Source organism: Hemibagrus wyckioides, linkage group LG23 (assembly GCF_019097595.1).
Source record: "Hemibagrus wyckioides isolate EC202008001 linkage group LG23, SWU_Hwy_1.0, whole genome shotgun sequence".
NCBI lineage: Eukaryota > Metazoa > Chordata > Actinopteri > Siluriformes > Bagridae > Hemibagrus > Hemibagrus wyckioides.
This window is the reverse complement of record NC_080732.1, coordinates 19,254,350-19,273,418: the sequence shown is the minus strand read 5'-3', so window position 1 is coordinate 19,273,418 and position 19,069 is coordinate 19,254,350. Positions and strand designations below refer to the sequence as shown.

Genomic DNA, 19,069 nt, shown 5'->3' with positions numbered 1-19,069 from the left:
TTAGAATAACTGGGGCACGTAGCCAGGTAAGTAACAGTACCACATTTCAGTCATACAGATATTTATTGACGGTCCCTAAAATACCGCTTCCGAATGTCCGTCTAATGTCCGAATATCAGACTAACTTCACCGTGTTAATCTCTCATTCACACACAGTCCCCGCTTCAAGTCCACAGAGTCAACACAAGCTTCACACTTAGCTTAAAACAATATGAACATTCACACTTAGCTTAAATTAATATAATTGCTAGTTGAAATTAAGAATTAAGGCTGGTATAAATGTCTGTGGATTGTGGCTACATGTAGTGACTATTTAAGATCGTAAATCAGTATGGTGGCTAGTTATGATGTCCCTAATTTAGATTAGATTTAGAAGAGACATTTAAGAGGGTTTATTCTCCAAATAACTCTAATTTCATGTTACAGTAAAATGTGTTAAGAGATTTGATGTGTATGGACTCTTGTTCCAAGTTTCCTTTCTGTCCACTAATTTTTGCCTCTTACAAAAACCACAAAGTCTTCCAGGAGGACAGTAAAGGCTTATGTCCTGCTTGAGCTTGTAATTAGACTGAAATGTGAAAGTTAAGTTGCACAACATAAATGCAAATGTTTAGGTATTATTATTATTATAATTATTAATATTTTGTTTTAGGTTGTACTATTTTTCCCTTCTTTTGAAGTAATTCCGTTTTTTTATTTATATACACTATATTGCCAAAAGTATTCTCTCACCTGCCTTGACTCGCATATGACATCCCATTCCTAATCCATAGGGTTCAATATGACGTCGGTCCACCCTTTGCAGCTATAACAGCTTCAACTCTTCTGGGAAGGCTGTCCACAAGGTTTAGGAGTGTGTTTATGGGAATTTTTGACCATTCTTCCAGAAGCGCATTTGTGAGGTCACACACTGATGTTGGACGAGAAGGCCTGGCTCTCAGTCTCCGCTCTAATTCATCCCAAAGGTGTTCTATCGGGTTGAGGTCAGGACCCTGTGCAGGCCAGTCAAGTTCATCCACACCAGACTCTGTCATCCATGTCTTTATGGACCTTGCTTTGGTCACTGGTGCACAGTCATGTTGGAAGAGGAAGGGGCCAGCTCCAAACTGTTCCCACAAAGTTGGGAGCATGGAATTGTCCAAAATGTCTTGGTATGCTGAAGCATTCAGAGTTCCTTTCACTGGAACTAAGGGGCCAAGCCCAGCTCCTGAAAAACAACCCCACACCATAATCCCCCCTCCACCAAACTTTACACTTGGCACAGTGCAGTCAGACAAGTACCGTTCTCCTGGCAACCGCCAAACCCAGACTCGTCCATCAGATTGCCAGATGGAGAAGCGCGATTCGTCACTCCAGAGAACGTGTCTCCACTGCTCTAGAGTCCAGTGGCGGCGTGCTTTACACCACTGCATCCGACGCTTTGCATTGCACTTGGTGATGTATGGCTTGGATGCAGCTGCTCGGCCATGGAAACCCATTCCATGAAGCTCTCTGCGCACTGTTCTTGAGCTCATCTGAAGGCCACATGAAGTTTGGAGGTCTGTAGCGATTGACTCTGCAGAAAGTTGGCGACCTCTTCGCACTATGCGCCTCAGCATCCGCTGACCCCGCTCCGTCAGTTTACGTGGCCTACCACTTCGTGGCTGAGTTGCTGTCGTTCCCAAACACTTCCACGTTCTTATAATACAGCTGACAGTTGACTGTGGAATATTTAGGAGCGAGGAAATTTCACGACTGGATTTGTTGCACAGGTGGCATCCTATCACAGTTCCACGCTGGAATTCACTGAGCTCCTGAGAGCGACCCATTCTTTCACAAATGTTTGTAAAAACAGTCTGCATGCCTAGGTGCTTGATTTTATACACCTGTGGCCATGGAAGTGATTGGAACACCTGATTCTGATTATTTGGATGGGTGAGCGAATACTTTTGGCAATATAGTGTATTTGTATTTGCATTTTGAATGTCAATTAAATACACTAAATAGGTTACTCGATTAATCGATGGAATAATCTGTAGAATATTCGATTACTAAAATAATCGATAGCTGTAGCCCAAATATTAATATAACATTAATAAAATATTAATAAATATATAATAAAATATTATTATTTAATATTAAAATATAATAAAAAATATTATAAATGAACAGAAAAATAAAACGTTACACCATGTGCTGTTTTCTCAGGATAGAAAGTATCAGAGGGACAGAAAATAACATCCCTTTAAGACATTCGATAAAAAATAATGCTGCAACTCAGAACACACGTCACACACACACACACACACACACCGAGATCGTCCCCATGACATCACACCCTCCTCACCATAACCACCACCACATCATCATCCTCGTCTTTACCATAACCACCTTCATCCTTCTCGTTCTCCCCCTCCCCCCTTCACCACCACCACATCCTCATCATCCTCATTTGTCCCGTCTTCATCACCATCACACCCTCCTCCTCATCATAACCAATTCCACATGCTCATCATCTTCCTCCTCCTCCTCCTCATCACACCCTCCTCCTCATCATAACCAATTCCACATGCTCATCATCTTCCTCCTCCTCCTCCTCATCACACCCTCCTCCTCAACATAACCACCACCACATCCTCATCCTCCCCCTCATCACCACCACACCCTCATCATCCTCGTTTTCATCATCACCCTCTTCATCACCACCAAACCTTCATCATCCTCATCCTCCTCCTCTTCGTCATCACCACCACACCATCATCCTCGTTCTCATCCTCCCCCTCTTCATCACCACCACACCATCATCCTCCTCCTCTCTTCTTCGTCACCACCACAACTTCCTCATCCTGTCCCTCTTCATCACCACCACACCATTATCCTCATCCTTCCCTTCTTCATCACCACACCATCATCATCATCCTTTTACTCTTCACCACCAAAACCACCACCACATCCCTCCTGCTCCTCACCATAACCACCAACAGATCCCCATCCTCCTCCTCCTCTTCATCACCACCACCCTCGTTCTCATCCATCCCTTCTTCATCACAACATCCTCCTCATCTTCATGACCACCACATCCTCCCCCATTTCATCACCACCACAACATCCTCCTCCTCCTCCTCACCATCACACTGAGCTCCAGTCCTGACCTGCTGACTTACACCACAGTGCACTCTGACCGGTCAGCATGTGGTCAACGTTCTAGAACAGCAGCTAAGGAGATGTTAATGTAACACTTATGAAAGGAGTCTCCAGTGTCCAGGTGCCAGAACAGTCAGGGATGAAGCTGGACCTTCAGGTTTCCAGAGAATCCTGACACATCGTTTATTTGTGGCACAACAAACTGAGGGTTAATATTACACACAGCTATAAACAGATAAAAACACTGACCCGTCGCTCATTTATAAATAGTTCATAACACACGCTAAACACATAAGAGCTTAATAAACGTTATAATTATTAATTATTTTATTACATCACAATCTTTAAGTGTTAATCAGATTTATGACGCACAACAACGAGGTTTGTTTGTTTTTTTCTCCTCAGAGATTTTCTTAGTCGTTAAATAAAGTCGCTGATGCAATAAGAAAGCAATCTGAGATTAGGAATGAAAATAAAACGCACACATTTAGAAGCGAACAAATAAAAATCTAGTGAAAAATAAACTAAAAATAGTGAATATAAAAGGCATTGCTAAGACTGTGCGTTGCAAATTAAGTGACTTTTCATTAAATATTCGCAGATTTTTAGCCATTCTGAGATCATTTTACCTCAGGAATAATATATATATATATAATTTAACATAAGGTCTTATAAATAGTTTCTGATTTTAAGATGAAATTTTTTTTTAAAGAGAATCAATATTCATTCATTACAAATCCGTTCCCATGGTATTAGCTACTAAGCTAAGCTAGCAGAGAAACACTAGCCAGCTAAAAGGGCTAAGGAACACTTCGCTTTGTGTAAAACGCGCACTCGATTCTTTCCGTGGTTTTAAAACTCACAGTTTTGTGAAGTAACATTAGTTTATCTGCTAATAAACTGTCTCTTTATGAGAAACCCGCAATAAATCGGTTGAATCGAGGCTTAGAGGTTTAGCATAGCCAGCTTTAGCTAGCACTCATGCTGTCCAGCCTACAAGGGCGCTTAGGCAACAAAAATGTCACCAAACGTCTGAGCAATTAAATGCAGCGAAGGCAAACTTACCCCGAAAAGATTCTCTTCTTCCTTTATAAGCGATTTATTTCACGGTCTGCGCTGCTGTTTTTACAGTTCTAATACAGGGTATTAAAGCAGAGTCGTGTGTGTGTGTGTGTGTGTGTGTATGCACTATTTTGACAGATTCATGTTAGCTCTCTGTGTGTGTGTGTGTGTGTGTGTGTGCGCACAACATGAACCCTCAACTTCAACCCGCGAACACACACACAAACTACGCCATCTTGTGGCCACAGAATCAGAATCGGATCGTTCAACTCAGAATCGACTCTAAAAGTAAAAAAGTCAGTGAATCAGATCATTTTACGTAAGCACTGGCTCTTATTTGAATTCAGCAAAGATTAATTACCTCAAAAGAGATTCAACAGATTCACATTCAATGCAAAAAAAGAAACTGAGTTCTTGGTGAAAATTCGCTTTTCAGTGAATCGGATCATTCAGAATCGACTTGTACTAAAGTGCTGAGCCAAGTGATACGATTCAATAAAAAGTGTCAGGTCACGTGTCAGTAAATCAGATCATTTTACTTAAGCACTGGCTTATTATTTTAATTCAGTAAAGATTAATTTATTCAAAAAGGATTCAACAGATTCACATTCTATGAAAAGAAGCAACTGATTACTTGGTGAAAATTCGCTTTTCATTGAATCGGATGATTCGACTCAGAATCGGATCGTACTAAAGCGATCCGATTCAGTAAAAAAGTGTCAGGTCACGTGCCAGTGAATCGGATCATTTTAATTATTTTAATTCAGTAAAGATTAATTAACTCTAAAAGGTTTCAACAGAGATTTGTTTTCAGGAAAAAAGTTCCATTGAATATCTCTGAAAACTGGGACACAATGTTAGGCAAATATATTTACATGAAAAACTTAAATACATTTGAGAGAAATCAGAGTTCAAGTAACACAATGAGTCCACATCATCATCATCATCATCATCATCATCATCATGTCTTCAGGTTAAAGCACAGCACTCGAGGTTCCTGGTGCAAAGAAGGACGCTCCTTTATCATGGACCTTGTAGTGAAAGATCTTCCTCTGGCTCTGCACACTCTCTCCGCTTCCTCTCCACCAAATCTCCACCTGAAAAACATATCACACGTTCACCAGGGTGTGATGGAGTTAGGAATGTTTTACTCTGTTTATTTACACCATACAAATCACTGTGAATGAGCTGCTGTTGCTATAGAAATGATACAAACTGCTGTTAGAGAAAATTAATCAACACAATCTGACCAATCACAATCCAGACTTAACTGTAGATGTGATGTGTGTGTGTGTGTGTGTGTGTGTGTACCTGGCCGTGGATGTCCCTGCAGTAACCTGTCTGAAGCCCTTCAACACGCAGAGACAGAATGCACTGATGACTCAAAGCCTGCAGGAGACAGCTGGAGCTCTCATCTTCATCTTCATTCTCCTCATCATCACATCGCACCAGAGTTACAACAGAGCCCTGCACACCACACACACGCATATACACTGATCAGGCATTATGACCACCTGCCTAATATTGTGTTCGTCCCCCTTTTGCTGATAAAACAGCCCTGACCCGTCGAGGCATGGACTCCACTAGATCCCTGAAGGTGTGCTGTGGGATCTGGCACCAAGATGTTAGCAGCAGATCCTTCAAGTCCTGTAAGTTGCCTCCATGGGCCCCACCTTGCAAATTATAGGACTTAAAGGACACTTTTGATAGATACTGACCACTGCAGACCGGGAACACCCCACAAGAGCTGCAGTTTTAGAGATGTTCTGATCCAGTGGTCTAGACATCACAATTTGGCCCTTCATCAAACTCGCTCAAATCCTTACACTTGTCCATTTTTCCTGCTTCTAACATCAACTTTGAGAACTAAATGAGGACATGCTGCCTAATATATGTGTGTGTAAACGGAAGTTTCACGTGAGCTGCTAGCCCCAGGTTGTGTGTGTGTGTGTGTAAAGAGCACACACCTGCAGACGAGAGCAGATGGAGGCCTGACAGTAGTGTGTGAAGTCAAGCACAGCTCCGACACTGACGCCCAAACTCAACAACACACTCAGATCATCCACAATCAGCACCGGGGTGGAGCTGGAGTCTGCCTCTGCCTCGCGCTGCCTCAGAGACACACTCACAAACTCAAACAGAGCTCTGAGTTCCGGGACCGGGGACCTGAACACGCCAGACAGAGCAGAGCAGAGCAGGGTCATTAAAACACAAGCAGTTAGAATAACTTCACTCTAAATGTGTGTGTGTGTGTGTGTGTGTGTATGAGCTGTGTTCAGTTGTAGTGTGTGTGTGTGAGAAAGAGAGAGAGAGAGAGAGAGAGAGAGAGAGAGAAAGAGAGACCTGAGGTAATCAAACAGCTGTGCAGCTTCATCACTGCTCTCATTGAGCATCACAGCAGCCGAGGTCTTCAGAGCTTCTACAAACACCAGCTGACCTTTCTCTCTCGCCTGCACCAGATTTACTCCCTGTAACACACACACACACACAAATTTCAGCAATAATAATTAATAATTCTGTACATGAAGCTCTTTACTCCTCTGCAGTAGAAACAGTGTATGATGTTTTGCATGTGAACATCTGAAAGATCAGTGAGATTATAATAAAGCAGTGAATAAAATGAAGCCTGGACTCACCAGCCTCTGAGCCACAGCACTGTAGTGACTGAACGACTGCACCAGGCCCACGAAACACACTCTACAGCCAGCTACACAACAACAACAACAACAACAACAACAACAACACAACAATGTGACTCATGTCAATAAAAGATTACACACACAACACAACATCACAAACACACATCACAAAGAACACACTACACTCCCACAATAACACACCATGTAAACAAAATGACACTATACACACACAACAACTGAACACAGCCCATACACACACACACACACTACAACTGAACACAGCCCATACACACACACACACACACTACAACTGAACACAGCCCATACACACACACACACACACTAAAACTGAACACAGCCCATACACACACACACACACTACAACTGAACACAGCCCATACACACACACACACACACTAAAACTGAACACAGCCCATACACACACACACACACACTACAACTGAACACAGCCCATACACACACACACACTACAACTGAACACAGCCCATACACACACAAACACACACACTAAAACTGAACACAGCCCATACACACACACACACACACTACAACTGAACACAGCCCATACACACACACACACACACTACAACTGAACACAGCCCATACACACACACACACACACTACAACTGAACACAGCCCATACACACACACACACACACTACAACTGAACACAGCCCATACACACACACACACACTACAACTGAACACAGCCCATACACACACACACACACACACACACACACACACTACAACTGAACACAGCCCATACACACACACACACTACAACTGAACACAGCCCATACACACACACACACACTACAACTGAACACAGCCCATACACACACACACACACTACAACTGAACACAGCCCATACACACACACACACACACTACAACTGAACACAGCCCATACACACACACACACACTACAACTGAACACAGCCCATACACACACACACACACTACAACTGAACACAGCCCATACACACACACACACTACAACTGAACACAGCCCATACACACACACACACTACAACTGAACACAGCCCATACACACACACACACTACAACTGAACACAGCCCATACACACACACACACACACACTACAACTGAACACAGCCCACACACACACACACACACACTACAACTGAACACAGCCCATACACACACACACACTACAACTGAACACAGCCCATACACACACACACACACACTACAACTGAACACAGCCCACACACACACACACACTACAACTGAACACAACCCATACACACACACACACACACACTACAACTGAACACAGCCCACCCACACACACACACACTACAACTGAACACAACCCATACACACACAAACACACTACAACTGAACACAGCCCACACACACACACACACACTACAACTGAACACAGCCCATACACACACACACACACTACAACTGAACACAGCCCATACACACACACACACACACACACACTACAACTGAACACAGCCCATACACACACACACACACACTACAACTGAACACAGCCCATACACACACACACTACAACTGAACACAGCCCATACACACACACACACACTACAACTGAACACAGCCCACACACACACACACACTACAACTGAACACAGCCCACACACACACACACACACTACAACTGAACACAGCCCATACACACACACACACTACAACTGAACACAGCCCATACACACACACACACACACTACAACTGAACACAGCCCACACACACACACACACTACAACTGAACACAACCCATACACACACACACACACACACTACAACTGAACACAGCCCATACACACACACACACACACACTACAACTGAACACAGCCCATACACACACACACACACACACTACAACTGAACACAGCCCATACACACACACACACACACACACTACAACTGAACACAGCCCATACACACACACACACACTACAACTGAACACAGCCCATACACACACACACACACTACAACTGAACACAGCCCATACACACACACACACTACAACTGAACACAGCCCATACACACACACACACACACTACAACTGAACACAGCCCACACACACACACACACTACAACTGAACACAGCCCATACACACACACACACTACAACTGAACACAGCCCATACACACACACACACACACTACAACTGAACACAGCCCATACACACACACACACTACAACTGAACACAGCCCATACACACACACACACACACTACAACTGAACACAGCCCATACACACACACACACACTACAACTGAACACAGCCCACACACACACACACACTACAACTGAACACAGCCCACACACACACACACACACTACAACTGAACACAGCCCACACACACACACACACACTACAACTGAACACAGCCCACACACACACACACACACTACAACTGAACACAGCCCATACACACACACACACACTACAACTGAACACAGCCCATACACACACACACACACACACACACACACTACAACTGAACACAGCCCATACACACACACACACACACTACAACTGAACACAGCCCATACACACACACACACTACAGCTGAACACAGCCCACACACACACAACAACTGAACACAGCCCACACACACACACACACTACAACTGAACACAGCCCACACACACACACACACACACACTACAGCTGAACACAGCCCACACACACACAACAACTGAACACAGCCCACACACACACACACACTACAACTGAACACAGCCCATACACACACACACACAGCCCACACACACACTACAACTGAACACAGCCCACACACACACACACACTACAACTGAACACAGCCCACACACACACACACACTACAACTGAACACAGCCCATACACACACAAACACACACACACACACACTACAACTGAACACAGCCCATACACACACACACACACACACACACACTACAACTGAACACAGCCCATACACACACACACACACTACAACTGAACACAGCCCATACACACACACACACACACACACTACAACTGAACACAGCCCATACACACACACACTACAACTGAACACAGCCCATACATACACACACACACTACAACTGAACACAGCCCATACATACACACACACACTACAACTGAACACAGCCCATACATACACACACACACACATCAGAAACATTTATTACTTATTCTTTTTATTTTTAAAGATTATTATTTTATTGCTCCATTCTTTACCCTTCAGATAAAAGCTGAGGTAGTGATGGATGAGGAAGGACGCATCTGCCTTCCTGTCTGACAGCAGGATAAATCCCCTCTATACACACACACACTCCATTATGATTAGAAGAATTACTTCGTATTATCATATCCACAATAAAGGTGAACCCCAGGAGTTACTCTACCTGTGTGACGTCATCAGGGCTGGTGTTGAGAATGCTGTTCAGCTCTGCAAACATCTCTCTCTCTCTCTCTCTCTCTCTCTCTCTCTCTCTCTCTCTCTCTCTCTCTCTCTCTCTAATCTCTCACACACAGAGCACAGAATTAGGCTCAATCTTAGCGATAGAAAAAACACACCTAAATGTAAATGATGTCCATAAATGGTTCTGTACCTGTCTGCATGTGAACTATAAAAAAAAAAATCCAGCCTGTAAATACAGCAACAAATAAATAAATAAAAACAAAGTTCTGTCAAATTTTCACTAAGCACACACGAGAAGCTTCTTCTTCTTTCTCTCCTTGCGCGTTAACATTTTCCATAGCTGCTGCACACCACCACCATCTGCAGGCCATTTCAGGAACTGCAACTCACTGACAGCACTGAGCTGATCGTCAGGTGTTGAGTTGAAGTTAATTTTATAAACACTTGGCCTCAGTGAATATTGTTAAACTATGTAGTCTGAAAGAGACTAAAGAGAGACACCAGAGATCAGATTTAATCCTAGCGCCCCTTTAATTGAACATACACAATGCATTAGACAAAGTGAAATGTGTGAGCATCAAAACAAGCTGACCGGAGGATTTGCCCCAGACTTTTCAGTCATGTAGATCGATCTGTAAGTCCAGAAGATCAGATCAAAGAGACTACTAAACAAAAAAAAAGACATAGACGTGATCAATTTCATAACAATACTAACCGCTGTTGCTATTACATTCTGTGGTAAGGCAGATGCAAGACGGCGCTATATTCACCTACGCTTCTGTCTCCTGGGGTTTTAAGGCAGGCGATCCATTCAACTTGGAATTTACAAGGAGTTAAAATGCAGCAAAAACATAATTAACAACAAATAAAACTTGTTCCCACTTCATTACATTATGTGAGATAAAATGTCTTCACTAGGCATGGGCCACTTTTCCGTTACACAATATTTCATATGGACCATATATGGAAATATTTCATTTGTGAGGAAACTGCTCCAGGATAAAGCCTAATCTAATTCAGATCACAAATAAAGAGTTCTGTGGAGAGAAAAATAAACATAATGGAAATAAATAGCACTAATGCTCACAGCCTGAAGCGTCTCAGCTAGCACAAAGCACTTACACGGACATTGTGAAGGCACGGTGATCATGGAAATGAGACAAAATTGTCGAAAACGTCGACATTTACCTCAGATGTGCTGGTTATTTTCCACGAAAATACTTCCTAAGACTAAAATTACACTTTAAAAGTTTAACCCGCTGACGGAACTTCAACCATATTGAAAAAATGTCATCAAAATACAGTATACGATGTAGTTTTGGCTAATTTCTCATGACAAACATTTCATATCTGCACACCTCTAGCTTTTAGCAGATCGTGATGGTGCTGGACGACATACAACAGACAGGAAAAACAAAAACAAACAAAAAGTTGACCAAAAGTAATAAAATCAGGTCAAAAAGAAAAAAGGCACACTTTAAATAAGACATAAACCCATTACCCCATTCGTATATTCCAGTCTCTACTAACATTATTAGCCTTATAGACGCTTAGAACACAGCTAGCGGCGCTCCAAGTCCTGGTTTTAAACATTAGCCTTCATGGCACGGCAAAATAGAAGACATAAAAATAAAAATATATACAGCATTCCAGCAGCCAGTAACTTTCAAGCTAGCTAAATTAGCAGGTTAGCAAGCTAACGTGACTAAAAGTGAGTGGTTGCTGCTGAGGTTCAGGTAGCAGTTTTTTTAAAAGGTACCGGTTATGCTAGCGGTCACTCAGGTGGTATTATTATTAAAGCTTTAAAGGCCAAAAATGAAAAGTACAATTTGTTTTTTTTAGTGTTTAAAGTTAAACGTGACGTGATTCTGATGCTCACGCAGCTTCAGGTTCGGACTTTGGTGAACATTTCTGTACTAAGTGTTACGCGGTGTGAACAACGCTAACGTGCTAGCTCTAAGCGGTCACACTCGGCAACCGTGAGACGAAACAATGCGTAATTCTGCTGATAAAGATGACCAAAGTGACCTGTTTTCCGATTGGAATCCTTTTCTATATAAAATTCACGTCCTCAGTTGTGACAGGTGAAGTTGTCCGCGTCTGAAACGGTGTAAATGTGACACGTTTTAATTAAAAATTATTTTAGCAGTAAAGGTGAAGAGTGACACCTCGATGTAGGCCTGTTTAATTTTTTTAATTCATTCAAAATTTTCAATCTTCACTTCTGGATGAAAAACATTTAGTTTTGTTTTGACCATAATGGGCTCATTTTTAAAATGTGGTGCATCACTAATAAATATACAACATATTGCCAAAAGTATTGGGACAACCCTCCAATTAATTGAATTCAGGGGTTGGGCTCGGCCCCTTAGTTCCAGTGAAAGGAACTCTTAATGCTTCAGCTTCATACCAAGACATTTTGGACAGTTTCATGCTCCCATGAATTAGAGTGGAGACTGTGAGCCAGGCCAAAAGTTTTGGGATGTCTGCCTTTACATGCACATGAATGTAATATGGAGTTTACAGCTATAACAGCTTCAACTCTTCTGGGAAGGCTTTCCACAAGGTTTAGGAGTGTGTTTATGGGAATTTTTGACCATTCCTCTAGAAACGTGGTCATTTGTGAGGTCAGCCGCTGATGTTGGACAAGGTGGCCTGGCTCACAGTCTCCACTCTAATTCATCCCAAAGGTGTTCTATGGGGTTGAGGTCAGGACTCTGTGCAGGTCAGTCAAGTTCCTCCACACCAAACTCTCTCATCCATGTCTTTATAGACCTTGGAAGGGGTCATCCCCAAACTGTTACCACAAAGCATGAAATTGTCCAAAATGTCTTGGTGTGAAGCTGAAGCATTAAGAGTTCCTTTCACTGGAACTAAGGGGCCCGAGTCCAACACCTGAATGCAATGATTTGGAGGGGTGTCCCAATACTTTTGGCAATATAGTGTATTTAACTTATTGTCTAATGTTAGCTAAGTTAAACATACAACAACTGAAAGATCACTAAAGTGAGACGAGAGAAAGGAGGCGTGGCTTAATACCTGTCAATCATTTCTATTGTTTTGTGTGTCATTTTCATTGGCAGGAAACAAAAAAGGTGTGTTTTTGAGTGTACAGATTTGGCAGCTCCTAGGCAAAATGTGTGAAGGTTGGCAGGTCTGAGCTTTTGTTACTTTTTCACTTTGTTAGCCTCGTAGCTCCAGCGCAAAACTAAAGACGCAAACGTTCGCACACAAAAAACGAGATTTCGGCTACATTGTGTTCACGTGGAGATACACGTACGGTTCACTTTTGGCCGAACCACTGCTTTAACACAGATTTAACAGGCGACGTAAATCTGAATCGACAGATCGTCATGGCAACTGAAACAAACATATCAACAATTTTGGCACAGAGGCGGGCGACACGGCAATAAATATGATTGGGTCACTCTTTTTCAGACGCACAATATATAAATCACGATACATAGAATCACAGAATCATGTCAAATATTTTTCATTTCAGTGCTTACAAAAAAAAAACCCACTTGTTTACAGAATCTGTGATTGGTTTAAATCGCTCATGACACATGCAGTGGGGTTTAGTGTCTAAAAATACAGACGATATCCGCGATATATCACGATAAATCATCAAATATTGTCGCATCGCCCGCCCTGAACTTGCCGCTTAAGTGCCCGGAAACAGGTTTTAGGATAAAAACCTCATTATTGGTTCAGTCAATACTAAAATACAAGCTACATTATGGTGTGTGTGTGTGTGTGTGTGTGTGTGCGTGTGTGTGACAGTGAAGGATGTGGTTTCTCAAGTGTAGCTCTGAGATGAAGAACAGCACCCCTTCGGTCTGGGCTTGTTCCTCTGAGATGAGACTGCAGTGTGGAGAGCAGCGAGTGGGCGTGGCTACAAGTCCATCCTGCCGACACCCACCCATTTGGCCCCGCCTGGCCTCTGCTCTTCTTCTTCTCCTCCTCTCTCCTCCTCCTCCTCCGTGCCTCTTCCATCGTGACAGAATGGCGATGATGACGACGTTCAGTACAGACTCCAGTCACGGTGCAGACGAGAGAAGGAAAGTCCCGAGGACAAAGACGGGGATGAGGACGAGGATGAAGAGTCAACGGGACCCAGCTGCTTTCCACACACGCACTCTCAGTCCATCTTCTCCTTTTGGACCAACTTGGGAGCGTCCACGAAGTCTCGGCCGTTGAAGAGGATCACGCCGGCCGTGACCACGCTCGCTATTCCCCAGAACAACACATACGCCAACGTCTCCGTCCATGTCTCACCTGCAGACCGGAGGATCAGCCACATCAACACACATCGATCTAAACGACTAAAACACTCTTGAATTGGTCAGGGGGTGTGGATTATTTTAATAAATGGATAAAAAGTCGAACATACCGGCCATGAGGAGGCAGATAATGCACATGGAGAACGCTACCACCATGATAATCGGCAGCTGAAGGACAAAACACAAACACGCTGATTAGAGACACACTAAACCTCACAGACACAGCGAGAGTGTGGGTGGGTGTGCGTTTCTTACAGTAAGGAACTTCCAGTCTTTGGCTTCATGGAGATTAGTGCTCAGGTCCGCTTCATCCACTGCGTAGTTTCCTAAAAACAGATCGATGGAGTCCTGCACCAGAGAGATATGAAAGTAAGAAAGAAACAATGGCAATTTTGAGTGTGTGTGTGTGTGTGTGTGTGTGTAGTCTGAACCTCACCTGTCTGAATCCATCAGAGAAGTTGTTCTTGTAATATCTGATCATTGAGTTCCAGCCGTCCATCACCAGCCCCCACTGCGTCCTCTTCCCTGTCCTGAAGACACACACACACTTGTATATAAACTAGGTGAACACCTGCAAGGTGCTAGGTGTTGCTAGTGTGTGTGTGTGTGTGTGTGTGTGTGTGTGTGAGAATGCTCACCGTGTAAAATCTGTCTTCAGTGCTCCTGTACCGGCGTACTGCTTAGCACAAGCATTAGCATTATCGGCCCATGCTACACATGAGAAAGAGAGAGACAAGAGTGGGGGAGAGAGTGGGGGGGGAATAGAAAGAGGAAAAGAGGAAAAGGGAGAGAGACAGAGAGAGAGAGAGTGAGAAAGAGGGAGAAGGTAGGGAGAGGGAGAGAGAGAGGGGTAAAGAGTCAGAGAACATCAATGTAAGGAAAAAAATGAGGAGAAGAAGAGCATGTTGTAGACATTGGTGTATTTAATAAACATTATTTGGAATTCTCTCACTGTTCTTGTAAATCTTTTCAAAATCAGCCTGGTCCTCAATTCTCTGACCCACGTGCAGGACGCCCATTCTCTACAGCCAAAGACACGACCACACAGAATCAACATCGTGATTATGTAGGTTAGGAACAACACACTTCAGTTATATAAAGCAGAGTTGTTGTTCCCCCACTGAAGCTGAACAGGTTAATATAACAGCAACATTTTTGAAGTGTGTGCTCTCACCTGCAACTGAGACTGAAGCGATCGTCTGGCCAGGAGACTCTGAACCACATTGGTACGGTCCAGACAATCCATACAGTTGCTACGAAACGTCCCCTCCTGCTGCAACTGGACCGTTCCGTCTACGTCAACTAGGAAGAAGCTGTTAAGAGAGTAAACGATGAGCTCACACTGACCTGCGTGTTCATCTGTACATCACTGCTACCAACCGTACCCGAACTCGTCCTGCTGCTCGGCCACCGTGTCCACCAGGATCTGCAGACGGTGCCACCTCATCCTACTGCACTCCTTATGGAAGTCAAAGGCCACGTACCTGTAGGAGGTAACCAACAAAAACACACGAATGAGTGAGTAACGTTAGCGTTTTTTAAATAAATAAATCCCTTAAATACGAGTTACTCACTTGATCATGCCGTTACCGAGACTCTCCACCATCTTGGCGAAGGCGAGCTCCAGAGGTTTCTCAGAACCTTTCTGATTAATCTATGTGTGACACGTGTGAAAATTTTTTAAAAACCTGTTCAAGAAGCACATCAAATTACAGATGAAAGAAAACACTGAAGTACACACCAGATTTAAGATGACCTGTCGGCCGTAGGTTATGATCTGCGAGTCGAAATGTCTCTGAAACCCATCCAGCTGCGAGCAAGAGAAGACACTGTCTTATACACATACACATACACTCTTATACTGATTCTATAACTATAACGTGGAAGAGCTCACGTGATTGCCGCTCTTGCTGATCTGTGGTTTGGGTTTGTATTTGAGGTTTGGACGCTGGGACCAGTAGAATGGAATGGATCCACGTGTCTGAGAGAACGGATAAAGATTAGACAATCCGTACAACCTCCTAATGAACTCAGGATCGGTCAGATCTTGGTTCTCCGACTCACTTGTATGAAGGAAGCCTTGGCGCCGCTGTACTGGACGATCTGCTCCGTCTCCACAAAGTTTGCCGCGTGACCCTCGGAGTCGATCCCTGAAAAGACAGACCAATTAGCAGACCGCGACGCTAGACGCTATAGTGTGAGGACGAAGGGGTTAAAGCAAGCACCTCGGACGTAGTAGCGAACGCCGGCGCGGAAGCAGCTCCTCCTGGAGATGAGGTTCCAGTCGAAGACCTTCCCGTTGATGCAGCAGGACTTCATAGCAATGACTGAGAGAACACGCAGGGTTAAGGAGGCATAAAAGAGAACGTTTCAGGCAACGACAATGACAATGGAGAGAAGAGTGACGGTGTTCAGAGTGTAGATGTGTAAGGATACAGCCGTGGATCACAGGACAGGCGAATCTGTGCAGCTGCAAAACAAACCACAGAGTGAAATCGACTGAAACAGCAAGTTGCTCTCCGTGCAGTTTTTAATGCAATCTAATTACAGGGCTGTCTGATCTGTCTGTCTGTGATCCATCAATCAAGCTGTTCATCTGTTTCCCCCTTTGTCTAGCCGATCTGTCCGATCCATCCAACCTGTCTGATCTGAACACCTGTCAGTCTGTCCAATCTGTCCACATGTCTATCTGTCTGATCCATGCCTGCTCACCTGTCTCATCTGTTTACCTACATGTCTGTCTGTTCCCATCTGTTCTATCTGTTCACCCATGCGTCTGATCCCATATATATATATATATAGAGTGTTGAGCAGCTGTATGTTTTATACCTCCGGCTGTGTACTGAAGTCTCTTAACAAGTAGCCGTTCCACACAAACCTCTGATCTGCCTGCACACAACAAAATACACAATGAGTGTTTACACAACAAAATCACACTCTCACACACACCCTCCTATCTGTCTGTCTGTCTGTCTGTCTCACCCTCTCCAGCAGACTCATCTCCTGAAACTCGGGGCTGGTGTTAGCGAGGCGCTGCAGGGTGTGTGTGAGGTCGTAGTCGGTAGCGAAGTAGAAGCCGTCTGTGTTCAGGACGTTGTTGATCATAGCGAGGAAGGTCTTGTTGTCCTGCATCTAAATAAACAACAAAACAAAAACAAACATTACAGAAACTTAAAAAAGTTTCAATAAAACAGATGCACAGAGGCCGAGCCGAAGCTCTGAGAGAACTGGTCTCCACACCTGTGTGTCTGTGAGGTGCAGCACCGTCTTCTTATACGAGATCACGTCGAACTCCACGGCCTTCCACACGGCGTGTCCCAGCAGATCCCCCACCTTCCTCTTCTTGGTGATGACGATGAGGTACATGCCTAAAGCAACAGGATCACATTCGACTCACTTACGCTGAATAAATCATGCTTGCTGAAAACTAGCCTCCATATAGCGTTAGCTTTTCAGAGGAGAGAGTGAACTTCGCTCCTGACCTGCTACCAACCGTATCGTTCCCATGATGCCACATATCGGGCGGGTCACTGCCGAAGGCGGGATGTCCTTCATCCCTGCAGAACAGTCATAAAAAATAATAAAGTGTGTCCTGGAATTATTATTATTATTATTATTATCATAACAGCTCCCCCTGCTGGAACACCATTGTACACCCAGTTATAATGACAACAATTTTAAAAATAAACAGATTAGTCAGATTTAAAGGGGTGGAGCCACAGCTCCTTCACTATGACTGACACAGAGGCCACGCCTCCTTCACAGTGACTGATAGGCTTAGTTCCTGTCAGTGTAGCAAAGACAAACTGACTAAAACATCACTTCTCCGCGGTGTTCTTTGTCTCCTACCTATCAGCGTCATCTCTGTAGATACTCGGTCAATAGCCAGGACTTCGTTAGCGCCATCGTCACACGCCTCGATGTAGAACTTCTCAGGTGTCGTGTGCCTACAGGGGGAAAAAGAAAGACAGTTAAAAGGATGAGTACGTTAAAAAGCATTATATCACTTTTACCACAAACGCAGACGTGTCAGTTTTATCCTGAAGCCACGATGCTCATGTAATGGTCAAGTCTATTGAACAAATCCACCTTGAACCTACATTACCCACAATGCTGTTCAGCTACCTGTTGACAAAAAGAGATGCTGGAATCATCTCAAGAGGTTCCAAACTCTGATCATATATAACTGCATTGCATTCTGGGATTTTGAGTCCAACCTGATAACCAAGTTTTCATTTTCAGGAGCATTTCTCCGAAACCTTTTATTTATTCCTTCATTTTAAGGTTGAGGAATGTTTTTTTTCTCCTGTTTCGCCTCATTATCACTTCACCAAACATAACGATAACTAGAACAATAACAACATCCTCATGTGACATCAACACAACTACATCCAACAATTTCTCACCAAACATCACAATCCTGATCATATAATCAGACTAAATATGACTCAGGAAAGTGTGGGATTTTCCTTCATCTCTGAATAATGCACCTAAAGTCCTCGAGAAGTAACCTACGG

The 19,069-nt window shown here is 43.6% G+C and overlaps 4 protein-coding genes across 4 annotated transcripts in view; 1 reads left to right on the top strand and 3 right to left on the bottom strand.

Moving 5' to 3' along the window:
• Window positions 1–1,320, top strand: part of LOC131344081 (uncharacterized) — a 95,182-nt gene extending 93,862 nt beyond the window's left edge. Inside the window, exon 9 of the transcript XR_009203280.1 lies at window positions 774–1,320. The gene's annotated coding sequence lies outside the window, so the exon portion shown is untranslated. The remainder of the gene's footprint in view (window positions 1–773) is intronic.
• scap (SREBF chaperone) overlaps window positions 1–4,375 on the bottom strand; it is a 29,107-nt gene extending 24,732 nt beyond the window's left edge. Inside the window, exon 1 of the mRNA XM_058376032.1 lies at window positions 4,189–4,375. The gene's annotated coding sequence lies outside the window, so the exon portion shown is untranslated. The remainder of the gene's footprint in view (window positions 1–4,188) is intronic.
• A 784-nt stretch (window positions 4,376–5,159) lies between these two features.
• On the bottom strand, window positions 5,160–14,265 carry elp6 (elongator acetyltransferase complex subunit 6). Its single transcript, XM_058375866.1, has 6 exons — window positions 14,100–14,265; window positions 6,822–6,892; window positions 6,529–6,653; window positions 6,153–6,351; window positions 5,497–5,652; window positions 5,160–5,282 (listed from the first exon to the last, which is right to left on the bottom strand). Exons 1-6 carry the CDS (start codon window positions 14,263–14,265, stop codon window positions 5,160–5,162), a joined length of 840 nt encoding a protein of 279 aa, XP_058231849.1.
• The window catches only part of sacm1lb (SAC1 like phosphatidylinositide phosphatase b), a 14,809-nt gene continuing 2,344 nt past the window's right edge, over window positions 6,605–19,069 (bottom strand). The window contains exons 2-22 of the mRNA XM_058376033.1: window positions 18,402–18,499; window positions 18,035–18,109; window positions 17,793–17,920; window positions 17,535–17,684; window positions 17,382–17,441; window positions 16,989–17,022; window positions 16,778–16,879; window positions 16,617–16,702; window positions 16,447–16,533; window positions 16,294–16,362; window positions 16,127–16,206; window positions 15,938–16,036; window positions 15,727–15,865; window positions 15,505–15,574; window positions 15,191–15,263; window positions 14,989–15,082; window positions 14,808–14,900; window positions 14,663–14,720; window positions 10,253–14,547; window positions 6,822–6,892; window positions 6,605–6,653 (exon numbers count right to left, since the gene is read on the bottom strand). Of these exons, the coding sequence (XP_058232016.1) occupies window positions 14,411–14,547; window positions 14,663–14,720; window positions 14,808–14,900; window positions 14,989–15,082; window positions 15,191–15,263; window positions 15,505–15,574; window positions 15,727–15,865; window positions 15,938–16,036; window positions 16,127–16,206; window positions 16,294–16,362; window positions 16,447–16,533; window positions 16,617–16,702; window positions 16,778–16,879; window positions 16,989–17,022; window positions 17,382–17,441; window positions 17,535–17,684; window positions 17,793–17,920; window positions 18,035–18,109; window positions 18,402–18,499 (1,732 nt within the window). The 3' untranslated portion in view covers window positions 6,605–6,653; window positions 6,822–6,892; window positions 10,253–14,410. The remainder of the gene's footprint in view (window positions 6,654–6,821; window positions 6,893–10,252; window positions 14,548–14,662; window positions 14,721–14,807; window positions 14,901–14,988; window positions 15,083–15,190; window positions 15,264–15,504; window positions 15,575–15,726; window positions 15,866–15,937; window positions 16,037–16,126; window positions 16,207–16,293; window positions 16,363–16,446; window positions 16,534–16,616; window positions 16,703–16,777; window positions 16,880–16,988; window positions 17,023–17,381; window positions 17,442–17,534; window positions 17,685–17,792; window positions 17,921–18,034; window positions 18,110–18,401; window positions 18,500–19,069) is intronic.